Source organism: Hipposideros armiger, unplaced genomic scaffold (assembly GCF_001890085.2).
Source record: "Hipposideros armiger isolate ML-2016 unplaced genomic scaffold, ASM189008v1 scaffold_4, whole genome shotgun sequence".
Taxonomy (NCBI): Eukaryota; Metazoa; Chordata; class Mammalia; order Chiroptera; family Hipposideridae; genus Hipposideros; species Hipposideros armiger.
In genome coordinates this window covers 7665599-7684502 of record NW_017731354.1, presented here as the reverse complement: position 1 = coordinate 7684502, position 18904 = coordinate 7665599, and the positions used below count along the sequence as shown (strand labels likewise).

General features: G+C 38.1%; 1 protein-coding gene across 1 annotated transcript in view; it reads right to left on the bottom strand.

Annotated features, from left to right (window-relative positions):
- CHD9 (chromodomain helicase DNA binding protein 9) overlaps positions 1-18904 on the bottom strand; it is a 135656-nt gene that overhangs the window by 13109 nt on the left and 103643 nt on the right. The window contains exons 24-33 of the mRNA XM_019644273.1: positions 17452-17555; positions 16841-16958; positions 16189-16246; positions 13380-13422; positions 11948-12167; positions 8310-8512; positions 5109-6017; positions 3723-3883; positions 2308-2583; positions 1415-1583 (exon numbers count right to left, since the gene is read on the bottom strand). Coding sequence (XP_019499818.1) covers positions 1415-1583; positions 2308-2583; positions 3723-3883; positions 5109-6017; positions 8310-8512; positions 11948-12167; positions 13380-13422; positions 16189-16246; positions 16841-16958; positions 17452-17555 — 2261 coding nt within the window. The remainder of the gene's footprint in view (positions 1-1414; positions 1584-2307; positions 2584-3722; positions 3884-5108; positions 6018-8309; positions 8513-11947; positions 12168-13379; positions 13423-16188; positions 16247-16840; positions 16959-17451; positions 17556-18904) is intronic.

The following is an 18904-nucleotide window of genomic DNA, read 5'->3' as shown; positions in this document are numbered from 1 at the left end:
GATTTGTCACTGTTGTGTTCCTCTTTATCACACTAAACTCATTTCTCAATTTTCCACAGTCCATGCTGCCCCAGCCAACTTAAAGGTATTTTCTTGAGATCACCACTAACTGTTTAGTTGCCAAATTAAATTGACCTTTCTCATTCCTCATTTCAGTAGGCACTCAATAAAAAAAAAAAAATTTTTTTAAAGAAAAAAAAAACATAAACAAAAAAGTTTCATGCATTCAGTTACTTTTTCCCAGCAAATATTTATGAAAGAGCTATTTAGAAGATACTATGATGGTTCAAAGAAGAGTAAGACAGAGTTCCTGTCCTTAAAGAGTGCTGCAAAATAGAACTCTCTTATTAAAAGGAAATATTAAGGATAACATCTTTTGTTTAAAATGGTTCACAGCTATAGCGAAAAATGCATTTTCACTCTTTTAAGGAGAATTTTTTAAGCAAGTCATGGGTATCCCTAAAAATCGTGTTGCCGTTTGGCTTGTGGTGGAACTTGATCAAAGTCACTTCCTACATGTCAGTTTCAAAAAAGGTACCTTAATTAATATGGTAAGGAATAACTAATCACAATGATTAAAAATCATTTTTGCATATTGCTTTAGCACTGAGGAATGTGATATAACATTACAAAAAAAGAAACCTTTCATTATATCCACATAGTGAATTTTATTATAACCAGTTAACAAACTATTATGTTTTAAAACATTTTAGCTGTAATAATAGACTTCCTTTAAGCACCACTTTTAAAAACTACCATTCTGTTTATAAGAACATCTCATGGCTTCTGTCCTGTTCTAATATGGATGAAAGGCCTTACTTACATCAACCCCATTCCTACATGACCACTAACCCCCAGTCCTCCCCAGCTCAGCTCTTGATGTTGGCCATAATCTAGGTTCACCTTTCCTAAGCCGGTCTGATGTTATACAAATATCTCTCCAAGTGTTCCTTCCATGAGAAGGGAAGATTATCTTCCAGGGATTCGTCATAAACTATTCCTGTATCCCGTACATACCTGGACTGTGTCGTCTCTCAAGTATTTCTAAAACAACTCATTTTAACTTCCTCTACCAATCACCATTAATTTGTGATTTAGGTGTTCTTCTTTAAACTCCTAATTTGTTTTCATGCTGAAATGCTATTAGAACTTTTATCTGTATAAAGCTACTTGATAAAATATTTCTACCCAAGCACATAAGCTCCCCAAACTAAGCTGCCCGCTATGCTTTAAAATGTCCTATTAAAAGTTCCAATATTTATTTATATTGAAAATTACATTGATTACCTTACAGAGTTAAGAGAGGCTCCAACATTAAAGGACCAATGGATTTTTACTGTAAGAGTAAATGAAAGAGGTTTTGGACATGACAGGAAGTATTTCACAGTGAGACCACTGTTTCTAGCATAGTCACCTGATCCTGGCACAGCCTTGGGGAAACTGGCGAGGCTGGTCTCGGACGCACCCTGAAGCTCCCGAAGGCGGGTGAGGTACTGCTGCTGTCCCAGGGCACAGTCTTCGCTGTCAAACGGTCTCTTCTGAGCAAGCCCTTGCTTCTGAAATGTCAACTTCAAACCACCTTCCTGTGAAACGAACACCATTATTAAGAAAGGAACAACTAAAAGTCGCATTGCAGAATATTAAGAGAAAATTCTAAGTACAAACCCTGAAACATTAATTAAGTTCTCTTTTGCTCATAAGTATATTGAAAAAAAACAAAACACATTTAATCATTTTCTACAATGCATATTAAAATTTCTATCTTTAATGAAAAAGGAAAAAAAATCCAGGTACCGCATACACTTTTATGAGCCAAACAAAGTATTTCACATGACCTAAATACATTGCAACACTTTCAGCTTTGGACATCCGTCTCTATGTACGTTATTCATATGCTATTTTACCGAATATTACCCTTGTTTAAGACACTGAGCAATCAATTAAGTTTCAAAAATCAGATGGAGAAATGAGGTTACTGATAACAGGGCATGCTAAATGTTTAAAACAGAAAGTGCACTGACACACCATTGAAATATATAAAAGAACCACAACTAGAAATTGTCAGACTGTTTAAGAAAGCATCTTGATAAGCAGAAGGACCATTTTCAGAAGTGTAGGTAGAGAAACATATTTAATGATGGTCACTCTAGAACATTCAAGTTTAATGACCTGGATATCAAAAGGAAAACGATCCAAAACCCAGAGAACAAGTGTGTGAAGGAAGGAAGAGCAGGCAGCCATCTGCAGGAAGAGCATGCTGCACACCGCAATCGCAATCAGGTCCTAGGGCAACAAAAATAAACATACGTCTTTGATTTTCACTGTAAACTCCTTTTCTCGTACATGCTTCTTCACCTTTGACATCTGTGCTGACTGGTCATGCTCTTCTTTAACACCGGTGGCACCTGGAGGAGTGGGCACGCTGGGCTCGCTATGATCTGTAGCTGCGCCAGGGCTGTCCAGCAGCTTGGTGGTATAGAAAGAAGCCACTGTGTTGGCATCATAACTCCTTCTGGCTGAAGGCCACTTTCCTTTCAGAACTGTTTGACAAATACTGTCCAATCGGTTAATCATCACACGATCCTGGAAAGTATGCAACATCAAAGTATAATTTTAATAATCAGGCAAGACCTGTGGGGCTCAAATGGCTCTGAATCTTGATGGACTTAACCTTGGTACCATATATGTGCATTTGGTATGCATACGTATTCTCACACACATATTACAATTCAGTAAGAAGTTATTCAAGTACAAATTCCCATTGGTGAAGCTAAAAAAATATTTTATAAAGATACTTTTCTATGCTTTTGTTTTTATAACTACAAAAGTAATACAAGCTCCTTGTGAAAAATTCAAACAACTCAGAAGTATATAAAAGAGTACAGAGTTCTCTACGCCCCCACTTCCCAGCCTCACTTGGAGAGGGTAAGTATTCTTGTACTAGTCACATACTGGAAGAACTGTATTAATCCAATTTGAACTGCTACCACTGAATGTACATATACTTAAATGAAATTTTTTCCCTGAGTCACAAATGGCTACAGTAAATTTCTTCAAGGAGACTCAGTTGAAAGCACTAATTTCATAAAGAAGCACTTGAATGTTAACTTGTATATGAACATAAGCATTCATTATCTTTCATTCTAAACATTCTGAGGTTATGTTGAGAAGCATACACATTTAAGTAGACCTAATTTTTTTTTTTTTAATAGAGTCTGTTGGGGAATTGGGGGAGGGAATAGTGTTGGGGAATTGGGGAAGCGGAACAGACAAGCTGCTGTCCTTTGTTCTTCAGTCTAGTTGTGGAGGATGTCGCTTCACTGGCCCATGTTGGCATTGTGATCATTGCGCTCTTCCTGGCTGAGGCAGATCAGTCGCTGGCCATTGGACAGCTGCTCACGGCAGCTCACGCCTGCTGCCGACTCACGGCAGCCCAGCTCCAGGTCGAGCTGTTGTTCACCATCTTAGCTATAGAGGGCACAGCATCACTGGCCCTCATGTGGGATCGAAACCGGTGGCCCTGCTGCTCAGAGCTCGCGCTCCCAAGCTAGCTCTTAACCAACGAGCCACTCAGCTGGCCCCCTCATTTTCGTGATAATACCAAAATGTCATCCTACATTTTATAGTGACCTACTTTTCTACATAATAATAATAGTTACCATTGAAGCAATATAAAAAATATTTACAAAAAATAATCTATTCCAGCAAGATATTCTTCTTACCTTTGGCCAATAGGAAGCTGCCAGCATGTATCCACCTTGCAGTAGGTAAGCAGAATCCAGAGTTCCATTGTTCATCTGGAAACTATCCTGAGTCTCGTCCTGGGTGGTGCTCAGTGACGCGACACTTTCTTCATCGTAGGCTTTCATGTGAGGGGTACCTTCTGCTAAGAACAATTATAACTGTTTAAAAAAGGCTGAATAAAACTATTTTACATCTACTTCTCAAATCTCATATAATTATTCAGATATAGCTGAAAATGAAAAAAGAAGTAAAACAAATAGTAAAAAAGAGGAAAAAAATTCACCTAGAATAAAATACTCATTTTTAAAAATTAGCACAAAAGCAAAAGAAGTGACACTAAGGACTTCGAGGACAAAGGGTTAACATAACATCCTTTTAAGCCTAAGCATTTGACCCTCAGTTAACTCTAGGTCTGCTTCCCTGACACAGACAAACTGCTGACTGATGGACTGCTTTGGACTGGGAGGGTCCTGGATACCTGGCGGGGATACAAGAGCTCTAAGTGGAGGACTCTTACAGTTGGGCATGGCCCTGTGGCAACCCTGAATGTTATGTCATGCCTGTGGAGTTGTTCCGGGAGCCTGAGGCTCCTGGGAGGTGTGGAGGCTCTGTAAGCCAGAGCAGACACTGCGCCCACTCGACGGTAACTCACTCACTTGTCCGTGAAACTGGGCTGCTCAAGGACCCTGCAGAAGAGGACCCAAAACACCACACTACTGACCAGCAGGGCCTACGATGCTCTTATTGGTCTGACTGCTTAAGCTAAGAATCCTGGTGGCTGTAATAGAATATTATCTTCATCTGTTCACTGATCAACTTTTTCTAGGAAAAATAGAATACTAAAGTTAAGACAATCACAAAGAAAAAAAATTATTGCGTAAAATCGCTAATTCCTGCTTGACTAACCCATTTTCCAATGCCTTGAGTACTGGACAGAAGTGGATGCCAGTAATTCTCATTTCCTTTTCAATAGTGCTTCTCTAAGAAAATGTGTACCTGTAAAATTTAAGCTAACAATTTTATTTTACTATTATTTTTTTAGCTGAACCATCCTGCCACCTGTTGGCAGCTTAGCGGCAGCTCAGCTCAGGCCGGGACTCGAACCGGTGACCCTGTTGCTCAGAGCTCGCACTCTTGAGTGAGCTCTTAACCAACTGACACAGCAGTTCGAGTCCCGGCCCAAGCTGAGCTGTTGCTGAGCTGCCAACAGGTGGCAGGACGGCTCAGCTGAAAAAAACCAAAAACCCACTGAGCCACTCGGCCAGCCCTTAAGCTAACGATTTTAAATATGGTTGCGTTATCGTAGTCAATTCTCTTCACTTGAAGTGCCGTCTCATAATAGCAGGAGCACTTTGTGCATATACCTCGCTTCTGGGCCTCCTCTTCTTCACTGTCACTTTCTTCTGATGAAGAGGAGGAGGACGAGGAGGAGGACGAGGAGGAGGACGAGGAGGAGGACGAGGCTGAAGAACAGGAGGAGGACGACGAAGAACTAGAGCCTGATCGCGAGTGGGAACAAGAGGAGGAGGAGGACGAGGAAGACGAGGACCTGGAGGAACAGGATGACCGCGCAGAATCAGAGTCCGAATCCGAACTAGACTCTGATCCCCTTTTGCGGACGCGCTGTTTCTTAGAAGCCGGGTTTGGAGTTAGGGGTTCTGTTCTGGCTGCAACCATGCGTCTGTCTGCTTCGCCTTTCCCACCAGGTTTCGGGTCTCCAGTGGCCTGTGGTAAGACGCCATTCTTTGGACTTACAGGCTCAGACTTTATTAGTGTCCTGGTCTCCTCAGAAGACATCGATTCTTCTTCAGAAGACTGAGGCTCCTCTTTAAGGTTTTCACTTTTAACTTTCACATCCTCTAGAACAATCCCTTTAGCATCTAGGAGCCTAGGTAGAGAGGTAAGAGGAGAAGCAGAAAGTGCTACTTGATATTGCTGTAAAAGAGGGGTAGAAGTCCTTGAATGAGCCATCTTACTTTGACTGTAGTTCCTCTGAGCTGCCATAAATGAGAGTTCCGGATCACGAAGAATGTGATAGTCTGTGCGGCTCACCCCATGTTTAGCAGCTCCAATAAGCAAGTCCCTATCATGAGGGCCACATTCCCACCAGACTGGTAAGTCTGGGTTTGGATGGCAAAGCTTCAATCGTTCAAACAACTGTGGATGTCGGAGGGCCTGTTCCCTTACTTTCCTTAGAAGTTCAATGCGATACAAAGTCCTAGAAGCACGCTCTTCTGTGATAGGCTGAATAAAAATATTTGGATCCACAAATTCTACATTAAAACAGAACAAAAATATTAAGCTCAAAAATAGTTCATTATAGATTTTAAACAAATAATGTAACTTCGTCTAAAATGTAACTCTGTATAGTTTCCAGAATTTATTTTTAATATTTTTAAATGGAGAAATAGATTTTTTAAAAGTACTAAAAATCATGTAACATACAATAAATAATAACGGATCTATAGAAAGTAAGTAAAGCATGAAGACTCTTTTGGAAGTACATTAATAAAACTAAGAATTTACTTTTAAGAAATTCCCTATGAACTAGGTCTTACTATTCTGCCTTAAAGAGAAAAACACTCATGCTCACTTTTATAATTATAACTTAGAACTATTTAATAATACTCCATAAACATAAGTCCACATATCCCTAAATGAAACCAAAGGCTTTCTTAAAATTTGCAGGAAACATAGGGGCATTTTCCAAACACTGTATGATAGTTCAGTTTTAACACGTTATATTCCTTCTGGTGAGGTCATATGTTTGTGAGCAGAGATACAGACAGAAGGATATATAGAAACTCCCTAGTTTTTACAACTTTTCTGAAAGCCTAAAAGTAGTTCAAAATAAAAAGTAAAAAAACAAAACAAAACAAAAAACCAAGGACCAGTCAAAAATCAATTACGAAACAGGAAACACGAGTGGTAGTATCCATGCTACTTCTAAGATTTGAGAAGGTGTACACATCCCATTAGTAAGTAACTGTGATTATTTAAGATATAAAGGTATTATTTTTTTCTTTCAATTTATGCTGTTTTCAAACAATTACTAGATTGTTAGGACACAGATACTTATTAAGTTGTTTGGACCTAGTTACTCATTAAAAAGAACTTATGACCTTGGGTACTATGAAAAATTACTGAGATATTAAGGGCAATGTGAACTGAGGAAGACTGGGAAAGTGATCTAAGTAAAACGTCAGTCATTTCTAACACGGAAAAGCTACCTTTTTAATCACCATTTAGTAATTAATCCTTTTCCCTTTTCTTTTACACCTGGAATCAAAAGTGATGAATTTATTCACTTAAATTTATATTGCTGATGGGAATTAAAAAATTAAAAAAAGAGGGGCCAGCAGAGTGGCTCAGTTGGTTAAGAGCGAGAGCTGTGAGCAACAGGGTTGCCGGTTCGATGCCCACATGGGCCAGTGACGCTGCGCTGAAGCTGAGCTGCCGGTTCGACTCCCGTATGGGATGGTGGGCTAAGCCCACCCACAACTAAGATTGAGCATGGCACCTTGAGCTGAGCGGTCGCAAGCTGCCAATGGGCAGCTGGATGGCGACTGGTCTTGGAGCTGAGCTAGCTGTGCCCTCTACAACTAAGATTGAAGGACAACAACTTGGCTGTTCCCCTTCCCCAATTCCCCAATAAAAATCTTAAAAAAAAGAAAAAAGAAAAAAAAGAAATTAAAAAAAATGAGAACCTCTTGGCAACTACAAATACTAGAAGACAGTACTTGGCCTTATCCATCTTTTTAAATCCATTTATGGTATTACAATGGACGTTAAAGGACACTAAGATCTACCCTGAATCATCTGGTATTTGGGTAATCAAGCGATTGGCTGCTTTCTATTCAGTAGACTGACAACAAATCTGTTAGGAAATAGAAACAAACAAACCCACATAGAATTTAAACCCTTTTATGAGCCACTTATATTTTTACTATGAAACAGGAGTAGGAAGCCACTGGGTTTAGCAGTCAGAAATCATATTGAACAAAGAAAGAAGACAGTTGCTTGTAACAATGCACTACTGAGAGGAACTGCTGACAGGAAAAGCTATTTCTCTGGGCCTGAAAAACCATGAAATTCATTCCAAAACAACTCCTTAGCTGAGCATTAGCACCTCTGATTAGCTGTTGTTGTTTTTGGAAGGCCGTGGGTGATTTTTTCCTACTAAACCTCTTTAAATGTTTTCAGTGGAGGCCTTATTTCCTGCAAAATTATTCATGTAAAATGAGCCCTCTAGCACAGTTCCTATAAGATGGACTAAAAATGTAGTTTAGTGTTGCTTACCTAAAGCTATCCTTTATCTTCATCTCCCCCAATCGTAAATGTAATACTAAATATAAACACTGGCTATTTTCTCAGCATGGACCTTTATTCTCTCTAGATCTCATTTTAATAGGGTTAAAGAATAAGGGACCTTTAAGCATAGTTTACTTATAAGAATGAAAAATTGCTGACATATTGAATAGTATTGAAATGAGTTGAAAATTTCTAAATTTTAGTGGTTTTGCTTCCTTGACCAAAACAAGGAAAATAAGAAATTTTATACATACCCTCTTTGGAAGGAAGACGGCAAACCCTCCGACACATAGACATGAATGCATACAAATATTTCTCCAAGCTATCATCAGTTTTCTTATGGAGTCTAGCCATAGCTCTGAATTTTGTCCAATCAAACTGGCCTCGGTCAGGATCAAATACCACTCCAAATGTAGACACAACTCGGTAGAAGTCAGCTTCTTCTCTTCTTGTCCATCTATTTCGAATCAGATTAAAGAAAAAGCCACATTGGTTACTGAAACAAATATTTATTAATGCTCAATATAATGACTATAATAATGATTTAAAACATTTCAAGTACCTAACACTTTCAAGTATTAAATCCAGGATTACTGCCTTGTAAACAAACACATTTTAAAATACTACTAGACTCATCCATCTAACCATTTTCTTTTCCTTCAGGCATTAATAGTTTTCTGCACATTTACTACGCGAGGAAATATACATAGGGTACAAGATTATGTAAGATATGATGACCTTCCTTTCAGGAAAAAAGATAAAATATTTCAAACATATTTATAAGGTAGTATTTTATAGTTTTATGCATTATAAAACCCAGAATTTTAGGAAAGCACAGAAGATGAAAGGATCAGTTTAGACTTGAATGATCAAGAGAGGCATCACAAAGTGGCATTTAAGATGGAACAAGGCTAAAACTATGGAGGGATGATAGGAAGGTTCAGAATAAGCAAAATAGGAAGTGACCTACATTTTTGCAGATGACGAACATTTCAAATTGATAAGGAGCTCGCTCATACTGGGGACAGTGGGAGATAGGGTTTGGGTCAGTTTATGAAACGCTCTAAATACCTGGTTAAAAATTGTCTCTATTCAGTTAAAACCTCCTAAAGATACTCCAAGAAGGCAATATTTAATTCACACACCATAGATCTCCAAGCACAGCCTATTTATAGAAGCTTTTCCCTGCTTAACTTACAGGATTGTTGCATAAATTAGAAAAAGTGTATGAAGAAAGAACTCTGAAAAACATTAACTTGTGATTTTTATTATAGCGATACATTAAATTAATGTAATGATGATGTGAAAATAATCAGTCTGGGATACCAATCAAGTTACATGAACCTTGCACCTGAGTGTTAAAAATAGGAATGACGAAGAAAGGATGAATTGAAATCTGACTACACAGGTCACAAAATAAAAATGTTAGTGTCTATCTTCAAAGAATTTATAGTTGAGATAGAAAGACAAGACACAGAAAGGGAAAGATAAATTGTCATTACAATATATTATTGTGACAAACGAGTAGTTTACATAGGTGATATCTGAGTGCAGAAAACAGAGAACACTGAGCTAGACTGGTTGAGAAAATAACTAGGAAAGGCTTAGACATGTGCTGAGTCTGAAGGATGGACTAAGTATGGACTAGAGCAGGAAGAAGGCTATTATTCTGTGTTGTAGGAACAACATAAACTAGGGAACTGAGTCAAGAATAAGTGGGCCATTCTGGCTGAAGGCATAGGAGTGGATCAAATTCGAAATGCATGCTGGAGCCTAAACTGAACAGCCTCCTGAACTGAGGCCTAAGAACTGAGACCTCATATCTACACTAAATGAGAGCCACTGAATATCACGATAAACGAGTCTTTTAGGAAGATTAATCCAGATCCTACAGTTGAGGGAAAACGCATGTGGTAAAGATGCCAACAAATCCTTTGCCACTCTTCCCCCTGAGAGGCGCCATCTATTTCCCTTTCCATAAATTCTGGTTGACCCTGTGACTTTTTTTTTTTTGACCAACAGTAGGTGGCAGAAGTGACACTTTGTAACTGTTGAAACGGGGACTTAAGAAATATGCAGTTTCCGCCTTGACCACTAAAAATGCTTTCTCTTAAAATCTGAGCTCCCAGTTGGCAGCCAACACCAACTGCCAGCCATGGGAGTGAGGCCACCTGGGACCTTCCAGCCAACACCATGGGAAGGAGAACTACTTGGTCAACCCACTTAATTGTGAGAAATAAAAAACAGATGTTAGGGCCGGCCGAGTGGCACGATGGTTAAGAATTGGCTTGGGACGCCAGAGGGCCCCAATTCGGATCCTACATATGAGGGCCAGTGACACTGCCCTCCACAGCTAAGATGCTGAACAACAGCTCAGCCTGGAGCTGGGCTGCCGTGAGTCTCTGGCGATGGCATAGGCTGCAGCCCCTGTGGCAGTGGGTTGCCATGGGCTACTGTGTGTAGCCAGCAGCCAGCATGAGCAGCTGGCAGCCGCTGTGAGCGGAAGTCCGGAAGCCGGCAACTGATCTGCCTCACCCGGGAAGAGCGCAATGATGGTGACAATTGGGGCCAGTGAAGCAACGTCCTCCACAACTAGACAGAAGAACAAACGTTTGTTCTTCAACTTGTCTGTTCCCCTTCCCTAATTCTGTTCCCATCCCTCAATTCCCTAATAAAAATCTTTAAAAAAAAAAAACACAGATGTTAAGTCACTATGTTTTGATGTGTGTTGTATGCAATGACACATAACCGAGAGTTACCTGTTTCAGTGTATCTTGTTTATAGAGGTAGCTGTATTTGAACATTATATCTAGGATAGCTAAAATCTTAAGTATCAGACTAAGAAAATTCTGATACAACGAATGTGCTTTAAATGAAACAAAAGAACAATGATCCATCTTCCAGAGAACATTCAAGGACCCAGGTTTAACAAGGAGGCCAGGTTATTGCTAACCATTCCTATTCTTTTCCATGTGCTCTGTTAACGAAATTAAAGCTTTTGGGATAAGAGTAGCTTCCCTGTTTCCTTAACCAAGTCTCCTGTAAAGAGTTCTACTACTATTTGTTCTCCTCTAACATAGTCATTCCAAGCATTCATACTGCGTATAAAGCATGGATAGACTTGTCTTTCATACATTCTGATATTTCATAAACGTCATAATGTAAAATAAAACAGAATGGAATTTATTTCATGTAATTTATATGTTTCATTGATAATTTAAATTTTTTTGAAGATTTTATTGGGGATTTGGGGGAGGGGAACAGCGCTGGGGAATCGGGGAATGGGAACAGACAAGTTGCTGTCCTTTTGTTCTTCAGTCTAGTTGTGGAGGATGTTGCTTCACTGGCCCATGTTGGTATTGTGATCACTGCGCTCTTCCCGGGTGACACAGTCGCTTGCCGGCCATTGGACGGTGCTCACGGCGGCCCAACTCCAGGTCAAGCTGTTTTTCATCATCTTAGCTGTGGAGGGCACAGCGTCATTGGCCCTAATGTGGGATCCAAACCAGGGCCCTGCTGCTCAGATCTGGCGTCCCCAGCCAACTCTTAACCAACACGCCACTCGGCCGGCCTGATAATTTAATTATTGAGTTTACTCTGTACCTTCATTTCTTTCATACCTCACGGTTCATAAACATGACAAAAGGGTTAAAATATGAAATATGGCTAGTACCTATAAAATGCAAAAATTTATTACTTTTACCATATTTCTGTGTATATACAAGTATGTGTGAGTATGTATATATGCACATGTGCATAAAGCATTTTATTTTGAACAACTTCTCCATCTAGATATGTTTTTCACAAACTCATGAATCACACCCTAACAGCCTTCAGAATGAACCACTATGTTTAGATACTATATATTGAAAATATATTGCTAGTGTCTTACCTCTGCTGTCTTTCTATCTTGGCTGCCATTTTAGGATTAAGAGTGGCTTCTTCATAAAGAGGCTGCATTACACTGGCAGGCACTGAGAAAGTAGGTTGTATCTGCTGGACTTGTCTGTTTTTATTGGTACGCTGATATGCAGTGATGAGGCGCCTCAAGCGTGTGGTTAAAGCTGACTGAGTTGGCCAATACACTTTATCACCTTCCATCAGCTGACCATCTATATTTAAAGATACTCATGTCAATTGAAAAAAAACTAAGAAACAAAATTAAAAGCTAAACATACTGTAACGAACCTTACAAAAGCAGCATAATTTCCCTAGTTTAAAACATTTTTTTTTCAATCTCATTACGTAAAAAACCAAACCAAACTAATCTCTCATCATAAAAGTTTTAAGTACAGCTCTAAAAACATTACAACAAACTTTAAGAGGAACTCAAAGTAAGTAGGTCATGGTGGAATAAAGAACCACAATGTTATCTATTAAAAGAGAACTTTGCATGCACAGAAAATATAACTCTTGCATTTTCAGGTCTGACAAATACTCAATGCTTTAACTTACAGAAATTAAAAGTCAAACTGGAATCCATGAGAAGTTGAATACTGTAAACTCTTCTAATTGATGTGTTCTATATTAAATTTATTTCAATTTAATTAGAATAAAAATGTTTAAAAAATCATTAGGGAAGAACATATATTTATAAAAATTCAATATGGCAATGCTGTAAACTTTTAGGCTTCTATATACCCCATATAGTGCAGGACCTAGCTCTCCATCTCCAGGGTGGAATATTATACTTCCATACGCCATAATCAAGTAGTAATCACTCATGCTAAGCAAAAACTACTCTTTCATTCTTAGTTGAACTGTGAAAGAGTGAGGCACTGCTCCCCTTTGTTCCCAGGAGGGCGTGAGTGTACTTTAGTGACAGTACTTCCCTGTCTTGGTGTCAGAAAGAAGTACAACACCCTGGACAGAAAAGGTTTGTAGAAACTGAGTGATACAGAATGGTTCCTAATGTGATAGGGAACTAATAAGCTGAATGGATTATTGAATTAACTCTGTAATGATGAAATCTCACGTACAATTTTAATAATCAAGCCATAAAATCATCAACTCTTCTATTCTATAAAAGCTTACCGAGTCACTGCATAAAGATTTGCAACAACTAAAAATATTGTTCAATTCCCAATCAACTATTGGGTTGTCGGAAAAGTCATGACGCATTTTTTCTATGTTTTTCGTTGCAAAAACACGTCATGACTTTTCCGACAACCCAATAGTATGTCCCATAATGATTAAAACAGTATGTAACAAAAATTTCATACACATTTGAAACATTATAAAAATTTATTAGTTGTTTGGTCTCAATGGTATCATGAGAATGTTACTTTCAAATAATACTAAGTAAAGAAATAAATGCAATTCACCTCCATCTGCTATAACAAGATCTCCTGGCGAGGAAACATCATCCTTTTAAAAGAAAATAGAAATTTGTCACAAGGTAATTGGGTCAAAATAAGAAGAGAATCAAACTTCTTTGTAATAGAGAACTTTTAAGATTAATTTCGCAAAAATAAAAATGATCATTTCTTGTTCTAAGTTCCCACCCTTTTATACTTCTCTATTGCCTTTGACCAGTCATTACTAAAACTATTTCCTATTCTAAGATTACTTTTAGGCCAGTTCCTTTTCCTCCACTCTTCCTCTAATTGTAAATATGCCTCAGGTTTTACTTAAAACTGTTTTTTTTTGTTCTCTATACCAACTCTCATAATTTATTCATTCTCATATTTCATTATCAGACAAACGTGAAATCTTCTTTTCCAGCCTTGAACAGTTTGCTTGTGCTGTATACCTAATTTTTATCTGTCAACAGAGTATCTTTAATTAGATATCCCAACATTATCAAAAATTTAACATATCCATAACTTTGGCGATTTTATTCCCATGACTACTAGTTTGTATTGCTGTTTTAGAAAAGCCTAACATTAGAAGGATCAGCAGGTCCTTTTTTCTCTGGTTGTTTTTAACATCTTCTCTTTGTTTGGTCTATCTGCAGTTTCACCGGGATATTTCTTAGAGTGGATTTAGTTTTATTTGTCCTGCCAAGAGTCACATTATTTCTTGAATCTCAGGATTCATGTCTCTCATCAAGTTCTGAAAAACCCTCAGCTGATCTGTCTTAAAATAGGGATTCTCCCTTATGCTCTCTAATCTCTCCTTCTGGAATCCCTGTGATACATATGCCAGACATTATCATGCTATTCTCTTTGTCTCTAACAAGTTTTTCATATATTCCTTTATGCTGGTTATTTTGTGCTAGCCGTAAGAAAATAGATGTGGACTTTAAATATCTTCTCTTAGCCAGCCAGCATGGTGTTAAGTTTTGTCAGTAGTGGGAGCTTGAGACGCTGTAGGAGGAAAGGGGGTTCATTTCCTGATTCTGGGGAACTCCTCCGTTGCCAGCTCCCCAGTGCCAGCTCCTGGAGTTCAGGTAGCTTCTTTAGCACCTGCTGGCCAGCAGTTTTCCCTAGAGACCTCCCCCTTGGGTGGTTTTGCAATGGGGTAGCTCCAGTAAGACGCTTCCCCATGAAAGCTTCCTTGGCAACCCTAGAAGGTGGGGTTTACTCCAAGTTACACCAATGTGGCAGCACAGGAACTTTTCTGCCATCCAGTGAGCAGTGGCCAGGCCCCTCCATCCCCCAAAAGGCGAGGGTTTCAGCCCTCATGGGGATGGGCTCCTTCCTGGGTGCTCTGTCAGCCCTAAGAGTAGTGGCCATTCCTTTATTTGTTAGTTCTTTAACTTCTTACTAGCCAATCCCTCAGTAATTTAATGCCCCCATTATCGTCAATAATCCTGTACATTAAACTTTCCCTGTTCAAATTACTATGTGGTTTCTCTCTCCAGATTGGCCCAAAGTGATTCATCATGCTCACTATGGATAATTTCCTCACATATATTTTCTAAGTCATTTCTCACGAACTGTGTCTAAACTACTTCTCTAGACAAATGTTTAACCTATTTGTTGAGTTTTAAATATCAATGACTGTGTTTTCCACTTCCAAAGTTACGTAATTCTTTTTCATATGTCCTTAGTCTTTTAAAATCTTATCTTACCTTTCTTTTGTTCCTGGTTCTTTCTTTAATGTCTTTAATCATTTAAAAACTTTACTTCTTTACTTATTTCAATAGATTAATCACCAGACATACTTAGAGGTCTAGTCTTGTTCTCTGTTGTACTGGCTAAAAATCACTTATGGTAATTTGTTCGTCATATAATTTGAATTTTTGGATTTTGACCTCATTTTAGGGAGGGCTTTATCTTCATTACTCAGCCCTTTTAATATTACATTTTTGGCCTGAGTGTTCCTGGAACATGCAGATGAAGTAGAAGCATCAAGCCATAAACTCATGAGAACGCAGGACTATGGCTATGAATTCTCCGGGGTGACAATTTTTTCCGTACTGAGAGTCCATTCTAAGATAAATTTCCTTGTAGTCCCTGTGCTGTTTGTTAAGACCGGTCTGCGTTTTGAGGGTTCTGACTTTACACAGGATTGCAGTTCTTCCTGACACACACCAGCCTAACCCTCATCTCTGGATCTCATATAGAACACCAATACCCACGTCCCGCGGCTGTCAGGATCAGCAAACCCTGCCTGACAGCTAAAGCATCACCTCGTATTTTACCATGCTCTCATAAATACTACAGAAGTTCCTCATCACTCTTAACATCACTTCCCCAACTCCATGGGTTATTTTCTGCATCTTCAAGCAACTCCTCTCCTTCCTTTTGATTTAATATAAACAAAGAACTTAGAATTATGCCTTAGCAGCTCATAATTCCTCTAGGCTCCACCCTCTATTTCACACCTGTTTATAGAGGTAAGTTTCTATGTCTTCTGTGCATATTTAGTATCTAGTTCTTACTCTGCTTTGGGATTCTGCCCTGGACACTGTGTTTCTTATTTCCTGAGAGAAGCATGTGTGCAAGCCTGATATTATCCACATGTCTGAACCAGCCTCCAACTTGTCTAGAAGGGGAGATCAGGCAAATTCGGAATGATTATTTATGATGTTTGTCAAGCTAAGTTGATCATTAACTTAGTTCATCTTCTAAGGAACATAATTATGTATAATGAAAACATGAAGGAAAAACAAACAAAAGAAAAAGCAAACAAAGACACCACAGCATAACTAAAATTGAAGATGTGAAAATATGATTTGGAGCATACCTCTATATCATCTTTAAAGAGAGCTGGGGCAGGTTTGTATTCTGGGTCTTCTATATCCCTGTTAAAATACCAACAAACGTTATAATTGTAGTGGACTTAAAATTTATCTTCACAAGATAAACAAATAGAGTCTTGCTTTGCTGGAAGGACTTTTTAGTGTTTTATTCTCAGCCTAAATTCTGTTCTCTAGTCAGAGGAACCCATACCATAGCATTAAGGCTGTTAAATGACAAGTCAGAAGAGAGTTAGTTTTAATTTACTCTTATGCCCAAGTTCACTTTTAAATGTGGGATTATTAACCTTAATATAGTGTTTTCCTTCCCTCTTTTGGTAAGAAAAGAAAGATAATAAAGGCCTTATAACTGGTATAATAAACCTCCTATTTCTCTTTAATTGTAATGTTGTAGCTTTATTCTTCCTTCTTATGCCCCCAAAATTTTATGGCCTCAGTGGCCGTGACCATTAATGGGAAAATGAAGAACTCATCGAAAGAACGGGTGTGGGCCAGATCCAGTCTCTTCCCTGATCATTAGCTCTTTTAGACTGTGCACTCCAGTTGTCTTACTACTCCATTATCTGAGATAAACGCAGGGACACAGAATGTGCTGATGCTGACAGACATAAGGAGAATGCATGACTGAGATGCACGAACCCGTCCATATAATCATTCGCCCTCTGTTCCGCAGCAACTGCTTTCTCATCAGGTTTCCCCACTCTTTCCAGGAAGCACAGTGCTGGGTCTGCTCGGATAGTGTTATATTTCTCATAACCTGGAGGGATCACCAGATATGAAAGTAAAAAGAATAAAAAGAAAGCTGTATAAATACAAGCACCTCTCATATTTATGATGGCTGATAATCCTAAAGAAACCATATATTAAAATAACACAGGTTAAGCATGTTTTCTAGAAATACAAATATTATATGATCTGGTAATATGTATATTTGAAAGTTTAAATGTATCAGTTAAAATGAAAAAAAAAAAAAGAAAAACTCATCACACACACATTACACACTTCACATAAGAACTCTTCCTGAGAGGCGGAGTTACGGGAGGCTAATGTCTAGGACGGGCAAGAGGCATATGCCACTCTTTTCATGAGGAAATGCAGTCACTGACAGACAGCATGGGCGTGCATGCTTTATATAATATATGTAGTAACACGGGTGTAACTAGAATAAAGCTGTAAGTGGAAATCCACAAACTCAGAACGTCAATTATACCATACAGAGAAAAAGACTGTGTATCTTACTTTGCACTTACCATGCTTAAAAACCCCAATGAGGAGTGACTTATCGGCATCAAAATCCCACCATTCAGCAGGGACTTCTGAGTGGTCTGGTTCTGGGACCCAAACATCAATGTCGCTTAGGGGAAAAACAAAAAACAAAAACCATTATGAATTACTACAAACAAGTCCAAGAAAAGGCAAATAGTAAAGGATTATGGTTTTTAATTAAAAAAAAAAAGGATAAAGTTATTTCATTTTCCACAATTACCACAAATTAAAATCACAAAATTGAACAATATCAAGAAAGTCACTATAAAATAAATTCATATTCTTAAGCTCAGCAGAAAAAAATGAGTTTCAAGAAGGTTTACTTTACTGTTAAGTAACGATATTCTTTTCACTGATTTCCCTTCGATCCAGATAAAGGGCTCCACGAGAAAGTAGAGTCTTATGTCAGCAAACAACTTTACAAAAACACCTGGTTTAAATATTTCATTTTGCAAACGAAGCGATTGAGGCCCTGAAAGGGCAAATAAATTGATTCAGGCTACAAAACAGGTTCTGTATCTCCTAGACTGTTACTGCTAGGAAAATCACACTGAAAAATTAAGAGCTGCTTACTCGTAAAGGAAAATGGCAAGGATTTGAGTCATAATTTGATTAAAACACTCAAAGTGCTATTTTATGCTGTATATAAATAACACCAAACCACAAAATGACAATATAATGAAGTACTAAAAAGTATAATAAATTCATGATGCTTTGGTAATTTGTATGTTTTCATAAGTATAAAACAACTATGACACTTAAAATTTTGCAAACATAATTTCCTTCTACAATGCTTATTACTTGGAATTATTTCCCCAGAAACCTTCTGCAAGTAACACACACAACACCTTTAACAAGGAAAAGACACCACGTGCAGAAGGACTGAGAAGTTCACTTCTTAACCATGGTGATTGAAGCTATTGTCTCCTTTAGCTTACTTAGCACAGAGCAAATGTCTGACAATGATTAACAAATAAGTATCATTAATTGACACATACACCATTTATTATATTTTTTTCAACAAAGAGGAGTAGGGGTTAGATAGGGTAAATGCCCTATTTGATATTCATGAATTAATAATTTTCAAACAATCAGAGATATAGTAAAACATAACACAAATTATATTAAGTACAATTTTATCTCTGTCTTGGCACCATAATTTCATAAATTAACAAAGGCCTACAGATATAAAGAAATGGGGAGTTTCCTACTTAAGCTGTGTGGTTCATTAGTAAGTGGCTGTCTTTGGGGACTCAAATTTTCATATAGAAATAAACTCATAAATGCTCAATATGTTCCTGGGTTAGTTCATAAAAACCCAATATTTTACACTAATAAAGTTGAAATAAAGGGCACTTGCAATGAAAGAGAAAGACTTATAAGCTTTATAAGTAAATAAAGCAAAAAAATGGGTAATAAATTACTTTTTTTTTTTTT